Source organism: Symphalangus syndactylus, chromosome 6 (assembly GCF_028878055.3).
Source record: "Symphalangus syndactylus isolate Jambi chromosome 6, NHGRI_mSymSyn1-v2.1_pri, whole genome shotgun sequence".
In the NCBI taxonomy this organism is placed as follows: domain Eukaryota; kingdom Metazoa; phylum Chordata; class Mammalia; order Primates; family Hylobatidae; genus Symphalangus; species Symphalangus syndactylus.
This window is the reverse complement of record NC_072428.2, coordinates 141,053,635-141,076,805: the sequence shown is the minus strand read 5'-3', so window position 1 is coordinate 141,076,805 and position 23,171 is coordinate 141,053,635. Positions and strand designations below refer to the sequence as shown.

General features: G+C 43.6%; 1 protein-coding gene across 18 annotated transcripts in view; it reads left to right on the top strand.

The window, feature by feature from the left end:
- The window catches only part of PRKAG2 (protein kinase AMP-activated non-catalytic subunit gamma 2), a 327,100-nt gene that overhangs the window by 227,116 nt on the left and 76,813 nt on the right, over positions 1 to 23,171 (top strand). For 11 of the 18 annotated variants that reach the window (XM_055284598.2, XM_055284600.2, XM_055284599.2 and 8 more), the window contains one exon: positions 22,254 to 22,323. The exons of 5 other annotated variants lie outside the window; for them this stretch is intronic. In XM_055284598.2, the coding sequence (XP_055140573.1) occupies positions 22,254 to 22,323 (70 nt within the window). Of the gene's footprint in view, positions 1 to 4,197; positions 4,207 to 21,800; positions 21,824 to 22,253; positions 22,324 to 23,171 lie in introns of those variants that run through there. 2 more of the 18 variants (XM_063641723.1, XM_055284601.2) reach the window with 2 other exon arrangements.

Genomic DNA, 23,171 nt, shown 5'->3' with positions numbered 1-23,171 from the left:
TAGGCTATTTTGAAGAGGAAAATGGAAAAAGCAATGCCTCACAGAGTACTTTTGGGCCGAATACCTTTGAATGGCAGTGCAGGGCTGTCCAGAGATGGCGTACTCTTTCATTTCTCTGATTTGGTGTCCTTCAAGAATACAAAACTATTGCTGTTTCTTTCTGAAAGAATACCCAAGAAATAACAAGTAAAAAAATAAAAATATAATGACTTGTTCACATATTTCCTGAGTAATACTTATAACTTGAGTCCCTCTCCTCAGGTTAAATTTGCGAATATTTCATTTTCAAGAGTGAATTCAACAACAACAACATATCCCAGCTGGGCATGGTAGCTCACGCCTGTAATCCCAGAACTTTGAGAGGCCAAGGTGGGCGGATTACTTGGGGCCAGGATTTCGAGACCAGCCTGGCCAACATGGCGAAACCCCGTATCTACTAAAAATACAAAAATTAGCCAGGCGTGGTGGCACACGCCTGTAGTCCCAGTTACTTGGGAAGCTGGGGCATGAGACTAGCTTGAATCCAGGAGGTGGAGGTTGCAGCAAGCCGAGATCACACCACTGCACCCCAGCCTGAGCCATAGAGTGAGATTCTGTCTCAAAAAAAAAAAAAAAAACCCAGCATATCCTGAGCTACTTTGACATTTCTCCTCCTCCTCTACTTTGTCTCTATTTACTGTTTCTGGCACTTTCTCCAATATCAGACTGAGCGTAGTAAAAGCACAGGAGAAAAATGCCAAAAAGGAAGGTTAATTATAGTATACTATATGGTTTGGCTCAGGTGTCAGTAGTATTTTCATAGTCATAATAAGTCAAAACCTTGAATATTGACATAGCAAAAGAATTCATAACTATATGGACAGTGGGAGGAACGGTTTGGGGGCAAGGTGCATTTGAGAGTGGTAATCTTGATCGGCATAGGGAAAAAACTGAAATGACTAACATCAGCTGTATGAGTTAAGAGGGGAAGCTTGTAATGCTGTGATTGTGTCTGGGGTGCAAGAAGACTGCAGCACAGAAGGCAGGCCGAGGGATGGCTTGCTGCAAGTATTTAGGCAAAAAGCTAATGTATTTTTTTAACAAGCAAATTTAATGATAATTTTTTCACATTGAAACCACTACTAATGATGCGGTTAAGACAAAGGGAACAGGACCTCTTGGTTTATAAAAGGTAGTAGAAATTTGGATTATAGCTATACTAGGCTCTACTATGATGATTAAAGTTTTTTCTGTTAATAATCAAAGTGAGATTTCCATTTCAATAAAAATGGAAAGAAGTGCCTACCTAACACAATTCTAGGACATTAAGTTCAGAGAAAAGGAGGAAAGGGATATTTCCTTTAACTTTTATTAGCGCCTGAGTTATTTCTGAGCTTGAGGTCTTGCTGTACGGCAGTTCAGTAGTTATCAAATCAGTTGGTCTCAGGACCCCTGTGTACTCATAATTATTGAGACCCGAACAAGCCAGGTGTGGTGGCTCACATCTGTAATCCTAACACTCTGGGAGGCTGAGGCGGGTGGATCACTTGAGCCCAGGAGTTCAGGACCAGCCTGGACAACATGGCGAAACCCCACCTCTACAAAAAAAACTAGCCAGGTGTGGTGGCTCACATCTGTAGTCCCAGCCACTCATGAGGAGGACCACTTGAGCCTGGGGATGAAGAGATTTCAGTGAGCCCTGATCATGCCATTGCACTCTAGCCTGGGTGACCCCATCTCAAAAAAGAAAAAAGAGAGACCCAATGGGCTTTTTTGGATATGGGTTCCATCTACTAATATTTACCGTATTATGTGCCTGCTTTGACAGCACATATACTAAAACTGGAATGATACAGAGAAGATTAGCAAAACAAAAAAAGAAAGAAAAATAATTTACCATATTATAAATTAAAACTGTTTTTAAATATTAATTTATCTGAAAAGATCAATAATAAACTCATTACATATTAGCATAAATACATCTTTATGAAAAAGAACTCCTTTTCTATTGCTGCAAAGCTTTTTAATGTCTGGGTTAGAAGAATTTGGTGGGATTCTCAGATCTGCTTCAGCACCCAGTCTGTTGCCATATGTTGTTTTGGTTGAAGTACATGAAGAAAATCGAGCCTCACACAGGCAGTTGGAAAAAAAGAGAGGAGTGTATTGGTTACCTCTTCAGATAACTGTGGATAGCCTTCTTGACAAGTGGTAGGCTTTTTTAAATATTTAACTGCTAAATAACAATCATATATAATTATGGGGTATACTGTGATGCTATGATATGTGTATACAATACAGAATGATTAAACCAAGCTAATTAACGTATCTGTCACCTCACATACCTATCATTTCTTTGTGGTGAGAACACTTAAAATCTACACTTAGCAGTTTTTATTATTAACTGTAGTCACAGTATTGTGCAATCCATCAGAACTTATTTCTCCCATGAAACTGAAACTTTGTACACTTTGGCCAACCTCCCGCCTTTCCCCATCCACCCTCACCCCCAGTCTCTGGAACCTCCATTCTCCTCGCTGCCTTTATGAGTTTCACTGTTTATAATATACAAGTGAGCTCATGCAGTATTTGTCTTTCTGTGCTTGGCTTATTTCACTTAGCATGATGTCATCTGTGACAACATGGATGAACCCAGAGGACAAGTGGTAGTTTCTTGAAGGTTAGCTGCAATGTGTAATCTGATACCATATCATTGAACTTTTCGGAGCCTACTTACTAGAGTCTATTATGTTAGAATCTGTCCATCTATCTTGCATTTTTGGGTTTTTGTTTGTTTTTAGGTGGAGTCTCGCTCTGTTGCCTAGGCTGAAGTGCAGCGGCACAATCTCAGCTCACTGCAACCTCCACCTCCCGGGCTCAAGAGATTCTCCCACCTCAGCCTCCCGAATAGCTGGGATTACAGGCACCCGCCACCAAGCCCAGCTAATTTTTGTATTTTTAGTACAGATGGGTTTCACTGTGTTGGCCAGGCTGGTCTCAGACTGCTGACCTCAAGTGATCTGCCCACCTTGGCCTCCCAAAGTGCTGGGATTACAGACATGAGCCACCGTGCCCAGCCCTATCTTGTATTTCGAATGGATCTTTCACCCATGCGTGATTTTATAATACCATGCATTAGTCATTTGGAAACTATTGGATCACTGACTAATGCAGATCTTCCAAATAGGAACACATTTTGTTACACAATAACTAAAAAGCATTTCTTAATAACACCAGTGATCTCCCCAGAGAAATCTCTAAGTATGGGGAAATTGTCAAGCTCATTGTGGCAGACACAAGGTTTCCAAAATTCTAATTTTTGCTTGAAAACTCAAACTTTATCATTGACAACAAATATGTCGGTTGTTTTCCTTGCAGTGACAGGCTCAGTTTATTCATTTTGAAAAAAACTGTCTACCAAATACCCAGGTCCAAATAACTACAATTTTTCAGGGTTTTAAAAGCAGCTCAATTGCGCATGTTTTCCTCAAGAACATCATCATAATTTGCAATGGAAATGTTTTATGTGCACCTCTCATTTCATCACACAGAATATTAAAAAGACACATACTCAAGAGTTGAGATTTAATAAAATGAATAAATGTATGGCATTATCAAAGACCTTCTTAAGTGACATTGGCCTTCTCCCCTGGAGTAGGAGGTTGTCACAGTTTGCCACTGCCTTGTCGATATGAATTAAGGCACCAGAATTTGCCACGGTGCTGACATTGATGGGGAAAAGCAATGGTGAGTAAAAAGCAAATGACGCCTTAGTGTTGGCACAAAAAGTTTCCACCTGTAGACACCCTGAAAAGGTTCACGGACCCTCAGGAGTCCTCTGGCCAGTTTTCAAACTGCTAGTGTAGCGTGTCAGCCAGCGTATGTCACTGTTGTGAAGCATTACTGTCATCCACAGATCTTTAGGAACACAGCGACAGGAACTGCTGAGTTTGGTAGGATTTAGGGCCATAACCCCTTCCCCTGCTCTGGTTCCAATCTTAACATGCAAACCATTCCCTAGAGGTAAAGTTTGCTTAATTGCCCACTTCTCAGCAGAAAAATCAACCATTACCATTTTTCTTCTAAATTTTTTTTTTTTTTTGAGACTGGGTTTCACTATCACCAGGCCCACTTCTCAGCAGGAAAATAGTCAACCATTACCATTTTTCTTTTAAACTTTTTTTTTTTAGACAGGGTCTCACTCTATCACTCAGGCTGGAGTGCAGTGATGTGATCATGGCTCAGTGCAGCCTCCACCTCCCAGGCAATCCTCCCGCCTCAGGCTCCTGAGTAGCTAGCTGGGACTACAGGCGCGTGCCACCATGTCCGGCTAATTTTTTTTTTTAATTTTTGTTGTTTAAAAAAAAATAGAAATACCAACTAGTCATTACGCTTTGCCACTCCCCTACGGGGATGTGTGCTGGGGGGGGTGGGGAGGACATTTCCTCCAGATAGGTAGAATTAGATATCTGCATATCCCTTTAAAAAGCACTGTGTGAGTCCATTCTCTCATTGCTATAAATACCTGAGACTGGGTAATTTATAAAGAAAAGAGGTTTAATTGGCTCACAGTTCCACGGGCTGTACGGGAAGCATTATGCTGGGATCCACTTGGCTTCTCTGGAGGCTTCAGTAAAATTATAATCATGGCAGAAGGTGAAGGGGCTGCACATACCTCACGTGGCGGAGCAGGAGCAAGAAGGAGGGGAGGTGCTGCATGCTTTTGAACAACCAGCTCTCGTGAAAATTCACTCACTATCACGAGGACAGCACTGAGGGGATGGTGCTAAACCATTCATGAGAAACCGCCCTCATGACCCAATCACCTCCTACCAGCCCCACATCCAACACTGGAGATTACAACTGGGCATGAGATTTGGGTGGGGACACAGATCCAAACCATATCAAGCACAACCAACATGACAAAAGTTGGTACACACTAATTTTTCACCATATTACTTGCAACTTAAAAATGCAGTCTTGGCCAGGCACAGTGGTTCACACCTGTAATCCCAGCACTTTGGGAGGCCAAGGTGGGCAGATCACTTGAGATCAAGAGTTCGAGACCAGCCTGGACAACATGGTGAAACTCCGTCTCTGCTAAACATACACAAATTAGCCAGGTGTGGTGGTAGGCACCTGTAATCCCAGCTACTCAGGAGGCTGAGGCAGGAGAATCGTTTGAACCTGGGAGGTGGAGGTTGCAGTGAGCCAAGATGACACCACTGCACTCCAATCTGGGCAACAGAATGAGACTCTGTCTCAAAATAAAATAAAATAATCATTCCTTCCCTCAGGCCTAACTTAGTACAGACACTGGCTACTTGCTCTTCGGGTGAAGGGAAATTTGAGCACATTTAGTGGCAAGAACATTCCTTTAACTCATATCCCATAGGAATGACTATGTCTTTCAGGCAACAGGCATCAGAAGATGTACACTCTATTTCTTTATTATCTAGTCTGTGATCATAAAAAGGAAAAAGAAAAAGAAAAAATCCTGGCCCTCTCTCACATACCTGATTTTTCCCCTTTCTTTCTGTTTTTTTAAGAGACAGGGGTCTCAGTATGTTGCCCTGGGTTAAAACTCCTGGGTTCCAGCCGTCCTCCTGCCTCACCCTCCCACATAGCTGGGACCACAGACATGGACCACTGCACTCAGCCCTCTATTACATTTCATTTTAAAGTAAACTATTATTTTACAGTACTTGACTCATAATTGATTTCATGACCCATGAGTGGGTCACAGTTTACAGTTTTAAAAACACTGGTTTAGATTTTCATTCCCTAAAGCCTGGTTTCTCAGATTCCAATTATAGCAAATGTCTTTGTGTTGCGGTTACTAGGGCTGCTCGTTAAATCGATGTCTCTTCCCTTTCACCCCTTGAGAAGACACCGGCCCCTCCTAGCAATGTCTGCGTGCTTTTCCCGGGTGCCCTAGCCCTTCATGCTGACTCTGCTTGTTCTCACACACCAGTTTTCCCAAAGCAGGGGGCATGAGGACCACAGTGGGATGCAAGATGCTTTCAGGCGGTTCAAGGATGAACTTTTTCATAGCGACATTTTTGTATATCATGGAAAAATATAACTGGAACAGCAAAACCTATGATTTCATGGAATTGTTGCCTAAGAGAAGACTTGGGGGTTTAAGTCAATTTAAATAACTGTGTAGGTTGTATGGGGATATGATAGAATGACACCTGTCCAAAGTTTGGGAGGCACAGCTGATGAATCAAAAACCTCTTGTCATTCTTCCTCAGCATGATCCACACCACTCACCCCTCCTCTCCGCCAAATGACACTGGAAGCTACTCTAGTTACACACCAAAGGTACTTTTTTGGACAGCCTTGTAGTAGCTGAAGTTTAACAGATTGATTGCAGCATTCCCCCTTTATTCTTACATCACACAAGCCCATTCAATCCCTGTTCCCTGACATTCCCAATCTCTTTCCTATTTACTTCCTAATCCACAAAGTTGAAACTGTTCTTATCTCTGCAGTACCTCTGACCTGCTCGCCTAATTTTTACATTCATTGTAAAGACGTCTTCAATGTCCCCGCTGACTCCAGGCTCTCCTGCAGCCAACCCTCTCTACTGTATGCAGATATTACGATTTTTTTATATTGCCAAAAACAATTTGAGAATATCTACATTCACTTCTTAAGAAATCCAAATTCCATTCCTTTCACTCCCAGTGGTCTCCAATCTTTCTTTCACTTCTCTACAAGAATGTTCTACTCTCAGATAAAGATCATCAGCACATCCTGACCTTCAGGCTCTTCCTCTGCCACAACCACCACCTGAATGTCCACCTTTCCTTGCTCCCTTCAAAATCTGCCTCTGCACATCTCTGTAGGAAGCCTTCCTCTCAAAGATTTCCTTAGCATTTGTGCCCACTATGCAGTTGCTATAGCTTTTTGTTATTTAAATTACTTTGTAATTTTTTACAGTGTGACATATGCAGAAATCTGATTTCCCCAATTATAACTGTCACCTAATTAGAATATAACCTTCTGAGGGCCGGGCCTGTATCTCATGGAATACCCAAATGTTACCTAGGCTGTTTCTGGCTGCAAAGCAGCAGACAACACCAACTCAAACTGGCTTGAAGGATAAAGACATCTATTGTATCATCTATACAGGTACAGAAGCAGGCTAGGCCCCAGCCAAGGTGAGACACAGCCCTGCTCAATGCTGTCACCTAGGGCCCACATTCTTCTCTCTGTCTGCAATGGCTTCATCTGAAGGCTATTTCTCAATAGCAGTCGGGGCTGCATGCTTGCTTGTGGCAAGAACGGGATGGATGGGGCTGTGCACACATGCATGTGAGGCCTGGCTCTCTCCAACCCTGAGTCCTCCCTGGTAGCCCAGGGTAGCTCGAGAGAGCTTGTCACTATCATGAAAGCATATATGCTGCAACAGCATTTGGGTTATTCTAGGAAGGAAGGTAGAGGAAGAGGAATGGATGCCAAGTAGGCAGCCATGAGTACCCGCTCCAGCTGGCTCCAGTGTGCACACGTCAAATGGTGGATACCACTACTGAGGTTATGCAAGTGAGCTGAAAGCAGCAAATATCCATCTATCCATGTGTAATATGACATAGGTAATCTGTAATATTACATATATGTGTAACATATAGTACATATTTTATATGTATGAGCCAAGGAATAACTAAAATGATACATTTAGATAAGAATCAGAGTTATGTATAATACACTGAACACATAGCTAAAATTATACAGTATCAGGGAACTGCAAAATAATTTAAGAGACGCTAGATGATGTGATTACTTATGCAGAAAAATTCTAAGAAATCTACAAAATTACCACTAGAACTTACAAGTGAATTTAGCAAGGTCACAGGATACAAGGTTAATGTATAAAAATCCACCGTATTTTTATATGCTAACAGCAAACATTTGGGAAATGAAATTTTATAAGCAATTTCATTTATGAGAGCATCAAAAAATAAATACTTAGGAATAAATTTAACAAAAGATATGTAAGACCTCTATGGTGAAAACTACAAAGGATTGCTGAGAGAAATCAAAGGGCTAAACAAATGGAAAGATACACCATGGTCATGGATTGGAACACTTAATACTGTTGTCATTTCTTCCCAAATTGCTCTGTAGATCAAATGCAGTCCCAGCCAAGATTCCAGTAGGTTTTATTTTTAATTCTGGAATGTATATAGAAACATAAGGAACTTAAAGGACTCACAGCCATTTTTTAAATGAAGAACAAAGTTGGAGAATGTCCACTACCTGATTTTAATGCCTGTTATAGAGCTACAGTAATCAAAACAGTGTGGTCATGATGAAAGTATAGATATAAATCAATGAACAAAATAGAGAATCCAGAAATAGATCCCCATATATGGTCAATTGATTTTAAATAAAGGTACCAAGGGAATCCAGTGAGGCAGTAAAATCTTTTCAACAAGCAATGTGGAACAGTTGGATTTCAGTATGGAAAATATGAACCTCAACCCTTGCCACATATCATAATTTAAAAATTAAATCAAAATGGATCCTAGGCCTAATGTAAAAGGAAAATGTAAAACTTCTAGAAGGAAACATTTGAGACAATCCTCACAACCCTGGAAGGAGAGGAGGCAAAGATTTCTTAGCTAGGACAGAAAAAGCATGAGTCATAATATAATAAATAGGATCTTATCAAAATTAAAAACTTGCTCTTTGAAAGACATGATTAGGAATATGAAAAGGCAAGCCACGGAAGGGGAGAAAATATTCACTATTCACAGTACATGTATCTGACAAAGGACTTACATCCTAAATGCATTTTTTTAAAACCCATTGTATTATCTAGTTATGTAACAGATTACCACAAACTTAGTGGCTGAAATCATGCATTGATTATCTCATAGTTTCTGTAGGTCAGAAGTTCAGGTACAGCTTAGTTGAGTCCTCTGCTTCAGGCTCTTTTGTGAAGCTTGCAATCAAGATGTTGGCCAGGACCCGGGTCTCATCCAAAGGCTCAGCTGGGGAAGGATCCATTTCCAAGCTCATGTGGTTAGTGGCAGGGTTCAGTTCCTTGCAAGCTGTTGGACTGAGAGCCTTAGTTCATTGACATGGGCCTCTCCTGCATGGCAGCTTGCTTCACCAAAGCCAGCAAGATAGTGATCTGCTAGAAAGACAAGCCACAGTCTTATGTATATAGACAGAAGCTTAATAATGGAAGTGGTGTCCCATCACTTGTGCTGAATTCTGTTGGCTAGAAGTGAGTCACTAGGTCCTGCTCACACTCAAGAAGAGGGATACACAAGTACATGAATGCCAGGAGGTGGGGATCATTCACTGGGGGCCATCTCAGAGTCTGCTTGCCATATTCATACAACTCAATAAGAACAAAAACTCAAATAAATAGACAAAAGATGTGTACAGTCACTTCACAAAAAACACATTAATTACCAACAAACACAAAAAGATATCACTGTCCTCAAGGAAATGCAAATTAAACTCACAGCAAGAAACCTATACACCCACTAGAATGACTAAAATGACAAAAAATGTTAAAAGACCATACCAAGCATTGATGAGGACATGAAGCAACTGGAACTCTCAACCACTTTGGGCAGAACTGTAAAATGGTACAGCCAGTCTGTGAAATGGGTGGTTTCTCATATTAAACACACACCTACCAAATGACTCAGCCATTCTACTCCTTGGTACTTGCCCAAGAGAAATGAAAGCATGTTCCTATAAAGACTTGACCACAAATGTTCATAGCTTTATTCCCAATGGTCAAAAAGCGAAAATATCCCACATGTCCATCAACTGGTGAATGAATAGACAAAATGGGGTGTATCCATAGAATGGGATGCTACTTAGCAATAGAAATGAACAAACTACTGGTATACTGAGCGACATGAATGAATGGCAAAATAATTATGCTAAGTGAAATAATCCAGGAGCAAAAGCACATATACTGTATGATTCCATATACACAAAATTCTAGGAAATATTTATAGTGATAGTGATAAAAAGTAGATCAGTGGTTGCCTTGAAGAAGGGATGAAGCACAAAGGAGCATGAGCAAACTTTTGGAGTGATAAAAAAATTTTTTTTCCCTATATTTTATTTTTTTAATTTTCTCTTTAGTATTTATTTTTTTAATTTTATTTTTCCATAAGTTATTGGCATACAGGTGGTATTTGGTTACATGAACTTACATGAGTAAGTTATTTAGTGGAGATTTGTGAGATCCTGGTGCATCCATCACCCGAGCGGTATACTTTGCACCATATTTGTAGTCTTTTATCCCTCGCCCCCCTTCCACTCTTCCCTCCAAGTCCCCACAGTCTATTGTATCATTCTTATGCCTTTGCGTCCTCATAGCTTAGCTCCCACATATCAGTGAGAACATATAATGTTTGGTTTTCCATTCCTGAATTACTTCACTTGGAATAATAGTCTCTAGTCTCATCCAGGTCATTGCAGATGCTGTTAATTTATTGCTTTTTATGACTGAATAGTATTCCATCGTATAATTGTACTGGTGATTTCATCCTAGCTCATCAAATTGTACACTTGGAATAGAAATCGTTTATTGTCGGTAAATTACACACAATAAAAAGGAACACTACAAACGTTCTTTAAAGGATTTACATTATGAGGTATGAAGGTCCTGCTTCTCCATTTCCTTGGCTCTGTGTCTGCAGTTCACTCCAATCCACCGTAAGTAGCTATGTAACACTGTGGATAGTAAATGAAGACCACAGAAGTCTCCAGAATGTAGAAGATATGGTGGAGGCATTAGTGGGTCCCTTTAATTTCAGTTGGAATATTGTACTTCCTTTTGATCACGTTATGTAGAGCAGAACCAAAGTGGAAGTATTCTGTCTCAATCATGTTTGTAATTTTTCACCAATTTAGGAATAGAGCTTCCACCCAATATGGGACTTAAAGGGGCTGAAAAACAGTTAACAGTGATCTGTTCTGGAAAGGGTTAATGAATAGGTCAGTTGTAGGGGAGGGAGCAGAGAATAGAGAAGAGAGACTGCCTTGTGACACTGTATCATTCTGTGCGTTGCATTCTAATATAAATACAACATATTTCAAAGTTTGTGACTTGGCTGCATTAAGAATCGAAAGGTTAGTTGAACTTGGTGAGCAATAGTTATTTTTTTATTTGCGAAGTATTATAAGACAATAGTAAGAGTTATCAACCTATAAGAGAATGTAAGTATTCAGCTCCCAATAAGTCATGTTAAACACAAAGCTAATAATAAAATATTTTGATTGGCAAATAAATGGATTTATTTGTGAAAGGCAAGAGATATATGCATTTCAGACTGTAACTAATGAATGTGAAGGGTAGCAAGCCAAACATGCTGATTCTCCATGTTCGTTGAGCTCCTTCTTCATACCTTCTATGCCAATTTCTAGTCAGGCTAGGACATGTTCGTTCAACAGATATTTTATTAACCAACTGCCCTGGTTCTGGGCACATAGCCCATATTAAGTAAGTATTTGCTGAATGAATGACTGTCTTCAAAACTTACCATTGTCTCCTATTTTGGAAATTCGAAGATAATTTAACATAGAGAATCCAGACAAAGGACTTTTTGGGTTAATCAATTTTCTTCACCTTTTGTTTAATAACACTTCCTTTGAAACAGGTTTTCAGCTGACTTGAGCTATACAAATTGGTTGCCACTCTCTCTGAAAAGATACTGTGGAATAAATTATCTTTAAAGAAAATCATAAATAAATGTTAGGAACTAATTTTTATAGCATCTGAAATTGTTATTTAGAAAGGTATCAAAATGAACAAAACCTTCTCTCCAAGTATATTGATTAAAAGCAATCAGCAGAATTAATACACTTCTTTTTGGGGAGTGGGGTGGTCTCAGTTTGTTGCCCGGGCTGGAGGGCAGTGGCATGATCACAGCTCACTGCAGCCTTGAACTCCTGGACTCAAGCAGTCCTCCCACCTCAGCCTCCTATGTAGCTAGCTGGGACTACAGGCATGAGCCACTATGCCCAGCTACCTTTTGTTTTGTTTTTTTGTTTTGTTTTTTTGTTTGTTGTTTGAGACGAAGTTTCACTCCGTCACCCAGGCTGGAGTGCAGTGGTGTGATCTTGGCTCACTGCAAGCTCCGCCTCCCAGGTTCATGCCATTCTTCTGCCTCAGCCTCCTGAGTAGCTGGGACTACAGGAGCCTGCCACCACGCCTGGCTAATTTTTTTTTTTTTTTTTTTTGTATTTTTAGTAGAGACGGTGTTTCACCATGTTAGCCAGGATGGTCTCAATCTCCTGACCTCGTGATCTGCCCACCTTGGCCTCCCAAAGTGCTGGGATTACAGGCATGAGCCACCGCGCCTGGCCCCCTTTTTTAAAAAAAAAAAAAAAAAAAAAAAAAAAGATGGTGTCTCCCTATGTTGCCCAGGCTGGTCTCAAACTCCTGGGCTCAAGTGATCCTCCCACCTCAACCTCCCAACATGCTAGGATTACAGACATGAGCTACTGCATCTGGCCAAGAATTAATACTTACAGTGTTGAATATATATTGGAGATTTTTTCAAATTTCTATGCTACTTTTAAAAATCAATTGTCTTCCCTTAACAGAAACTAAAATTGGCCAGGTGACGTCACTCATGCCTATAATCCCAGTGCTTTGGGAGGCTGAGGCAAGAGGATCCCTTGAGCCCTGGAGTTTGAAAGCAGCCTGGGCAACATTAGCCGGGTATGGTGGCACGTGCCTGCATGCCCAGTTACTTGGGAGGCTGAGATGGGAAAATCACTTGAGCCCAGGAGTTCAAGGTTACAGTGAGCTATGATTATGCCACTGCACTCCAGCCTAGGCGACAGAGCAAGACCCAGTCTCTTGAAAAAGAAAGAAAGGGCCGGGTCCGGTGGCTCACACCTGTAATCCCAGCACTTTGGCAGGCTGAGGTGGGTGGATCGCTTGAGGTCAAGAGTTTGAGACCAGCCTGGCCAACATGGTGAAACCTTGTCTCTACTAAAATACAAAAAATTAGCCACGTGTGGTGGTGCGCACCTGTAGTCCCAGTTACTTGGGAGGCTGAGGCAGGGGAATCGCTTGAACCAGGGAGGCAGAGATTGCAGTGAGCCGAGATCGTGCCACTGCACTCCAGCCTGGCAACAGAGCAAGACTCCATCTTTAAAAAAAAAAAACAAACTGAAATTGTAGGGTGGTGGCAAGAGCTGGCAAAGCTCTCAGCCAGTATCCATGCCAGGATCTCATACTGCCAGTGAACTTTGGTTCTCAGATAGAATCTATTACAATAAAAACTGTCCTGCCATCATTTCTTGGCACAGTCACTTATTTTCCTTCAAAATATTAATTCCAACACTAAAGGGAAAGTGACTATAATGATTTCCAAACAGGAATGAGGTCCAAGGGAAGCAGGAGTAAACTGAGTGAAATAACTTCTAAACCCATTTATGCTACTAAAATCAACTGTTTCCCTACCAAGTTTTAATGGATGTCTGAATGAACAATTCGTTTCACCCAAATATTTTTTGAATGCCTACTATGTGTCACACACAGGCAATACAAAGATGATGAGTCATTCTTTCCCTTCAGAGAGCAATGCGGGACTCAGAGGAAACAGAAAAAGTAAATCCCAAGCCAGTGTGTTAAATGCCATATGGAAGCTTGTGGGTTCAGAGAAGTAATTAACCAGGCAAGTTGTGAGAAAAGGTCGTGAATCGGGGAAGGAAGGAAGGCGGGGGAAAGGAGGAAAGCAGAGTGAAAGAAAAGAATCAGGAAAGGCTTTCAGAGAAAGATTGATCTGAATCTTTAAAAACAGTAAGAACTGGCCAAGGAATGGAGGAAGAAACAGGGAGGCCAGAATGCTCAGAAACCCTTACAGCAGTGAGTGTATGGTCTATTCCAGGACAATGCCTTAAGGTTTAGGTGTGGGGTACACAGAGGGACATGGCAAGAGAAGGTGAATAAATGATCAGGTCCTTCCCCCCAGCTCAGGAGTTTGCCAAGAAAATCCTAAAGATTGCTGAGAACCACTGAATGGTTCTAAGTGAGAGAATAATAAGTCTGTTTTGTTTTTGTTTTTGTTGAGACAGAGTCTCACTCTATCACTTAGGCAAGAATGCAGTGGCACGATCTCAGTTTACTGCAACCTCCACCTCCCAGGTTCAAACAATTCTTGTGTCTCAGCCTCCCAAGTAGCTGGAATTACAGGTGCATGCCCCATACCCGGCTAATTTTTGTTTTTTTTTTTTGTAGAGACATGGTTTCACCATGTTGCCCAGGCTGGTCTTGAACTTCTGACCGCAGGTGATCCAGCTGTCTTGTCCTCCCAAAGTGCTGGGATTACACATGTGAGCCACTGTGCCTGCCCAAGACTGCATTTTTAAAATGTCACTCTATCAGTCAGGGTTCTTCATAGAGACAGAGCCAATAGGTGATAGATAGACAGATGATAGAAAGGTGTGGAGATAGGTAGAGAGATAATAGATGATTGATGATAGATAGACAGATGATAGAAAGGTGTGGAGATAGGTAGATAGATAATAGATGATTGATTGGTTGATTGATTGACTGATAAATGGATGAGAGGGGAGTTATTGGGGGAATCGCCTCGTGCGATTATGGAGGCTGAGAAGTCCCATGACAGGCCATCTCAAAGCTGGAGTCCCTGGGATGCAGGTAATGGTATCGTGGCTCAGTCCAAGTCTGAAAGCCTTAGAACTAGAGAAGCCAGTGGTGTCATTCTCAGTCCAAGGCCATGAAAACCAGAGGGCTGCTGCTGTTAAGTCCCAGTGTCAAGGCAGGAGAGCCTGGAGTTCTGATGCCCAAGAGCAGGAAGAGGAAAGTGTCCCAGCTCCAGGAGAAAGAGCAAGGAAATCCTCTGTCACCTTTATTGTTCTCTCCAGGCTCCCAGCTAATTAGATGGTGCCTGCCCACACTGGGGGCAGATCTTCCCCACTCAGTCCACTGACCCACATGCCAGTCTCTGGAAACTCCTGCATGGACACACCCAGAAATAATGCTTTAGTGGTTCTCTAGGTGTTCCTTAATCCAGTCAAGATGACTGGATTCAAATTTAACCGTCATAGGCACTCTGGCTACACGGAAGGAAATAGACTGGAAAGGGGGCAAGACTGGAGGAGCTCAAGCTGCCCTGCTGGCCAAGCCAGAGAAAATGGAAGCCTGAACCAGGGTAGGTGTAGTGGGGATGGAGACAAGTGGGTTGCCTCAAAAGAAACCAAGACAGCAAGACGAGAGGACTGGGGCACAGTTTTAGATGAACTGCATCTGTGTTGGTGTAGAAAACTCCAGTGGAGATAGAGTAGGGGGCAGTGTGGAGCTCAGGAGAGGGCTGGGCTGGGACTGAGACCTGGACATGTCAGGCACAGTGGTGGGTTGGCGCTGCCTGGAGAATGCTTAGTGGGAACAGGAGCAGAGTGCACGTGCAGCTCCTGTCCAGCATCCAGGGGGTTTCACGTCGTTCTTTACTCTTTGGAGGACGCCCTTGCAGAGCAGAGTGGAGCTCAAGGAAGACAGCAGAATGCACAGAAACTGAGAGTTCTGTACGCTAAATTATTCAGGAGCTCCTTACCCAGTATTTGAGGTTGATTTATTTCTTGCAGGAGCTATTTAAGACTTCTTTTAAGAGGCAGAGCAAACTCATATCCGACCTCTGTGCATAAAGGAGTGCTTTTTTGGCAGTCATTTTATGATTAAGTTTTCAGGCTGAAGTTTTCCCTTCTGATAGTCATTCAAAATACAGTGTTTTGCTGCACCTGGGCACAATTATGTAAGACACACCTTAATAATTTAGCTTTTTTTTTTTGAGACAAGAGTCTCACTCTGTCGCCAGGCTGGAGTGCATGGTGCGATCTTGGCTCACTCCAAGTTCCGCCTCCCAGGTTCAAGCGACTCTCCTGCCTCAGCCTCCCGAGTAGTTGGGACTACAGGTGCGCGCAACCATGCCCAGCTAATTTTTGTATTTTTAGTAGAGATGGGGTTTCACTATGTTGGCCAGGATGGTCTCGATCTCCTGCCCTTGTGATCCGCCCACCTCAGCCTCCCAAAGTGCTGGGATTACAGGCATGAGCCACCGTGCCCGGCCAATAATGTAGCATTTTTTACCAACCAAGAAGTCACACTTGTGATGGCTCCGTGTTTCTCAGGCATTCTCTCCATAAAGTCCAACTTGGGTCCCTCTGTTCCCTCCCACCACACTGGAGTCCAGTAACCTCAGACTGGCTGATGTTATACAGATGGAAACGTTCCCTGTGGCGGAACTGCGCCAGGCTGTTAGCAGAACCCAGTTCCTCCCTGCCATGGTAGGCCCATTTTGTTCTCTGTGGGGAGATCAGTCTGGATTATCAGGAGGGTTTGGGTGGTGGATTTGGTCTGTTTTTGCTACATCAAACATCCCTGATGCTGATGGATTGAGAGATGAGCTGGTGTCATAAGTGCAAGCCCCTTCTCTTTGCTTGCATGAGATTGCCCACACCCTTCCCCTCCCCTTCGCCTCTTCTCCCGGCTTTCCCTGCCTGCCTGAAATAGCTAAAATTAAGTCTGGCATAAGTCTGTTGAGACTTTAAGAAAACATTGCCATAAAAGGGCAACTGACGACCACCAGCTTCAAGTTCTGTATGCCTACAAATCTGTCTGTCTTTTGACCCTGTGCACATTAATGTACATACCTAAACAGTAAAAGCCCTCAAATTCCTGAAATTGACTTAGTGTGTTATAAAAAAAAAAAAAAAAAAAAACCTCATGACTTTTTCTGTTGTTCTATGAGTAGCCTCCTTTCTAAGGAAGAAAACATGAGATTTCTTACTAAGTAAAAACCTGTGGAAATAAATTCAATCCCACAAGCATATTATATAAAAACATTTTTATTTTAGGCTACACCTGTATACCCATTATTAAGTGGAGTTGCATAAAACATTAATTGTTTGAATTTCCACCCTCGACCAACTTCTATAGTGATGGTTTATAGGTCTTTTCAGTCTGTGAACCACTTTTGCGTCCTCCTGACAAACATACTGCCATTTGCTGCCCATTTCTGCCTCCCAAAAAACAACCCCTCACGATTACAGGTGAAATTGATGGTGCTTATCATAAACACCAATAAGAATTTTTTTACTTATACTAAAATTATTGCAAGAAACAAAAGCATAGACTTAAAAATAGAAGGAGAGATACTTCCTGTGTACCACCAAACTTTTTTTAAAAATTAAACTTTTTATTTTGAGATAATTGTATATTCACATATAGTTGTAAGAAATAATGCAGAGAGATCCTGTGTACCCTTTACCTAGTTCCCCCCAGTGGTAACATCTTGCAAAAATAAACAGTACAGGAGAAACTGGAATCCTCATACATTGCTGGTAAAAATGTAAAACGGCGCAGCCACCTTGAAAACAGTTCAGCAGGTCCTCAAAATATTAAATGTAGAGAGGCCAGATGTCATGGCTCATGCCTGTAATTCCAGCACTTTGGGAGGCTGAGGCGGATGGATTACCTGAGGTCAGGAGTTCGAGACCAGCTTGGCCACCATGGTGAAACCCCATCTCTACTAAAAATACGAAAATTAGCCGAGCATGGTTGTGCGCACCTGTAGTCCCAGCTACTCGGGAGGCTGAGGCAGGAGAATCACTTGAACCCAGGAGGCAGAGGTTGCAGTGAGCTGAGATCGTGCCACTGCACTCCAGCCTGGGCGACAGAGTGAGACTCCATTTCAAAACTAAACTTAAAAATATTTCTGTTAAACATAGGGTTACCCTGTGGCCCAGCAATTCCACTCCTGCGTATATGAAATGAAACACATGTCCACACAAACATTTGCACAGGAATGTCCATAGCAACATTTTCACCATAGCCAAAATGTGGAAACCACCTGAGCGCCCATCAGCTGACAAAAGGATAAACAAGGTGCGTGTGTCCACACAACAGCGTATCGCTCAGCAGTAAACAGAAATGAAGTGCTGATCCGTGTTACAATGTGAATGGGCCCTGACATTAAGCGGAAGCTAGTCACAAAAGACCACCTATTGTATGATCCCACTGATGAGAAATAGCCAGCATCGGCAAATCCATAGAGACAGGAAATAGTTGCCTGGGGATGGGTGTGGGGGTTGAGCAGGTAGTGACTGCTAATGGGTACAAGCTGTCTCTTTGGGATGATGAAAATGTAAACTTAGTTGCACAATTCTGAATATTCTGAAAATCACTGGACTGCACGCTTTAAATGGGTGAGTTATTTTATGGTACGTGAATTATATTTCAATAAAGATTTTTTGGCTGGGCACAGTGGCTCATGCCTGTAATCCCAGCACTTTGGGAGGCTGAGGAGGGTGGATCACTAGGTCAGGAGATCGAGACCATCCTGGCTAACACGGTGAAACCCCATCTCTACTAAAAAAAAAAAAAAAAATACAAAAAATTAGCCTGTAGTCCCAGCTATTCGGGAGGCTAAGGCAGGAGAATGGTGTGAACCCGGGAGGCGGAGCTGGCAGTGAGCTGAGATGGCACCACTGCACTCCAGCCTCGGGGACAGAGCGAGACTCCGTCTCAAAAAAAAAAAAAAAAAATTGATTGTCATTTCCTCCACAGAATTAAATCAGCTTGGCCTGACTCATAGGGAAAAATACAGGGTGATATCACAAGCAGCATATTGACATTGATACAGTCAAGATGTAGAACAGTTCGGTCACCACAAGGATCTCTTACATTATCCTCTTATAGCCATAGGCACCTCTGGCCCCCTACCCCAGCCCCTGATCCCCGGCATCCACTAATCTGTTCTCCATTTCGACCATTTTATTTCAAGCCTATAATATAAATGGAATCATACAGTATGTGACCTTTTAGGATTGGCCTTTTCCCCTCAGCATAATTCCCTGGAGATCTATCCAAGTTGTTGTATGTGTCAATAGTTCCTTCCTTTTTCTTGCTGAGTAGTAGTTTATGGTATAGATGGACCTACCACAGCCCGCTTCACCATTCATCCATTGAACGACATCTGTTATTTCGTTTGCACTGTTGCAAAAAAGCTGCTATGAACATTCACGTACAAGTTTTTGTGCAAATGTAAGTTTTCATTTCCCTGGGATAAATGCCCAAGAGTGCAACTGATGTGTTACACGGTAGTTGCATGTTTAGTTTTATAAAAAACTGCCAAATTGTTTTTAAGAGTGGTGGTTCCTGACTGGGCACAGTGGCCCACACCTGTAATCCCAGCACTTTGGGAGGCCAAGGCAGGTGGATCACCTGAGGTCAGGAGTTTGAGGCCAGCCTGACCAATATAGTGAAACCTCATCTCTACTAAAAATACAAAAATTAGCTGACCTGTGGTAGCACATGCCTCTAATCCTAGCTACTCAGGAGGCTGAGACAGGAAAATTACTCGAACCTGGGAGGTAGAGGTTGCAGTGAGTTGAGATTGGTCCACTGTGCTCCAGCCTGGGCCACAGAGGGAGACCCTGTCTCAAAAACAAAACAAAAAAAAAAAAGCAGCGGTTCCATTTTGCATTCCCACCAGCAGTGTAGAAGTGATCCCGTCTCTCTCCACATCCTCACCAGCATTTGATGTTGTTACTACTGAGATGTTAGCCATTTTAACAGTTGTGTAGTGGTATCTCATTGTGGTTTTAATTTGCATTTATATAATGGCTAATGACTTTGAACATCTTTTCATGCACTAATTTGCCATCTGTATGTCTTTTTTGGTGAAATAGCTCTGTGTCATTTGCCTGTGTTCTAACTGGATTATTTTCTCCTTTTTCTGTTTAATATTGATAGTGTTTATGTATTCCAGACATTTTTATTTTATTTTATTTTTGCTACTCCTTGGAGAGCATGGCTAACCCTACAGGCAGTGTGCTAGTAATTGGTTGGCTGTGTGATTTGCACATATTTTCTCCTACTGTGTAGCTTTTCTTTTCATCCTCTTAACAGGGTCTTTCACAGAGCAAAAATTCTTAATTTTAATGAGGTCCATTTATCAGTTTTTCCTTTTATGGACTGTGTTTTTGGTGTCAGGTCTAACTTTTGCCTCGCCCCAGTTCCCAAATATTTTCTCCAAAAAGTTTCATAGTTTTAAGTTCACAATCCAATGTGATCTAATTTTTGTGTAAAACGCAAGGCTTAGGTTGGGGTTTGTTTTTGTCTTTTTACCTTTTGATATCCAGTTACTCCAGTTCTGTTGCTTTTACACCTCCATCAAAAACTGGTTTGCCATGTTTGCATGGGTCTATTTCTGGGTTTTCTATTTATTTCTATTGATTATTATATCTATTCTTCTGCCAATACCATTGTCTTGATTGCCGTATCTATATAGTTTGCTTTAATATTGAGCGACTTCAAGATTAAAGAATTCTACTGTAGTCCCAGCTACTCGGGAGGCTGAGGCAGGAGAATGGCGTGAACCCAGGAGGCATAGCTTACAGTGAGCCGAGGTTGCGCCACTGCCCTCCAGCCTGGGTGACACAGCGAGACTCTGTCTCGAAAAAAATAAATAAATAAATAAATAGAATTCTAGAGCTTGCGCCTTTCCATATAAATTTTAGAATAAGCTTATTTATGTCTAAAAAAAAAACCCTAATTTGGTACCAATTGCATTAAACCAAAAGATTAATCTGGGGGAGAACTGTCATTTTTACTATGTTGGGGCTTCCAGCTCAGGAATGTCTCTCCATTTATTAGCTCGTCTTTCATCTACAGTTTGTGATTTTCAGCATACAGCTACTATACATGGTTTCTTGAGTTTATGCCTAAGTTTTAATTTTCTTTGAAGTGATTGTATTAAGTGATATTGTTTTAAATATTTTTCCACGTGTTCATTGTTAGTTTATAGAAATGTGATTGATTTTTGTGTGTTGATCTTGTATGCTGTGACCTTACCAAACTCACTAATTCCAGGCGAGTTTTTTCTTTCTTTTGTAGATTCTTTGGTATTTTGTATGTAGATATCTACATAGGTGTTTTTCTTCCTTTCCAATCTGTATGCGTTTTCTTTCCTTTTCTTGCCTTATTGCAGGGCCTAGTACTTCTAGAACCATGTTGAATAGGATTAGTGAGAGCAGACACCCTGGCCTGGTTTCTGAACTTTATAGCGAAAGCAGTCTTTCACTATGAAGTATGATATCTGCTGTAGCTTTTTACCATGAAACATCTTAGTTTTGTTTTCCTTTTCTCTCCCCACCCCCTTTTCTTTTTTTTAAGGGGTGTAAGACTTAGGGACTGGAGAAAGTAAGATGACAAAGCAAAACGAGAGGCATTTTCAGGACTTCCTCTTTCAAGTCCGGCTTCAAGAGCGCTAGGCCAAGCTCCTTTCAGCCCTAATCGGTACTGGAGCTAATCGCATTCGCGGCGCCCGTGCACTCTGCAGGGATGGGCCGTGGGGCCAGGGACCTCGGTCCCCTCTCGGCCTGTCCTGCCCTTCCAGGCGGCTAGCGGCTGCCGGCCGCGCCGCCTGCCAACCTGAGTTGGCCATAGTAGAGTCTCAGATACCCAGCTTCTCAGCAGCCAGGGCCAGATTCATGGTGTGTACGCTTTTGGCAGCGGCTCCTCAACCGAGAAGACACTCGGCTGCGAAGAGAGGACGCGAATTAAGAGTTCCATGCTGGAAAAAAAAAAAATGGATAGCGACAAAGTGCATCTACAATACGTGCAGCCCACGGAACGATTTTTGTTAAGGGGGCCGAGGATAGGCAGTTACATCTAAAATTTGGAAAGGGAAGGGGAAAGCGAGAAAGGCTCCCCTAGCTGGTGCCCCGGGGCGTCCTGCAGCCTCCAGCCCCTCTCCCCGCCCCCGCGCCGCGGAGCCCACACCTGCGCAGGTGGAGCCTGCCGAGCGCGGCCGCGGGTGCTGGGAAGGTGAGCGGCGCCGGGGGGCGGAGTGGGGGCGGGCCGCGGGCCTTTCCCAGTGGCCGCACGGCGGGGAGGACGCGGGCCGCGGCCGGAGGGGGGCGCCCCGGGCCTAGGCGCGGCCGCCCTCGGGCTCCCGCGTCCCTTCCCACGCTTCCTCCCGGGCGGGCCGTACCAAGGCGCGGGGGGGGAGCGGCGCGTCCCACTCGCGGAGGGGCACGCGGGCCGCGGCCGCGCCACCTGCAGCGGCGGCGGCCTCGGGCGGGTGGGGGCCGTGCTCCCGCTCCGCCCCCGGCCCCCGCCGCCCGCGTCCCCCGCCAGGCCCCTCCTCCCGGCGGCGCGGCAGAGCCAGGCCCGAGCGCTCGGCCGGCCGCGAGCCCGCCGGCCGGGGACGAGCGCCGCAGCTCATGCTGATCGCTGTCCTCCTCCTCCCCCTCAGGCGGCGCTGGCGGCGGCCCTGGGACCCGCGGAAGCCGGCATGCTGGAGAAGCTGGAGTTCGAGGACGAAGGTGAGTGCGCCCCGCCCGCCGCCGGCCTGGCGCTCCCACGGCCGGGCCGCCCGAGGACCGGGACCCCCAGGGACCCCGCGCCCCGTCTCCGGCGCTGCCCCACGGCGAGCTGCGTCCTGCGGAAGCCCAGGGGCCGAGGCGGGAACCGGGGCGGGGATGCGGGCGCCGGCGAGCTCGGGTTGCGGGGTACCGGGCGTCCGCGGAGGGGACGCAAGCCAGGCTGCCAGAGCACAGCCCGCAGCCCGGCATCCGCACGGATGGGCGGCCCTTTTGTCCTTACTCTCCGAACTCGAATTAGAGCAAGGTGTCAGGAAGCGCTAATTGTTTGTGCTTGTCACTATGCACTCGGAGGCAACCCTGAATCATACCCACAGTCCAGACCCTTAATCATAGACTGGTGCCCTTATCTGTGCCTGTGAAGATACCACCGATAGGGTGTGTCTTCTTTTTTAATGGGGAAAGTTAAATAGGAAAACCTGAAAAGGTTATTGAATCGGTGTTGAGTTCAGGCGACCCTCTCACTCCGTCATTTCTGTCGCCTCTCCTCTCACTTGGTTGGTTTTTTTCCCTCTCCTGTCTTCTTCTTGTATCTTACAGGTGAATAACTTGGATCTTATTTTGAGGCTGTTAACATTTGAAAGGCATGAGCTCGTTCTTTGGCAAAATTAATATTTAAAATGGAATGTGATGAGCTTTCACCAGGATCTTATTTTGAGGCTGTTAACATTTGAAGGGGATGAGCTTGCTCTTATGCAAAATTAATATGTAAAATGAAATGTGATGAGCTCAAAGTCGGGAAAGAACTTTATATAAGATGCTTGACAATTCGAGGACTTGAAAAGGCCTTC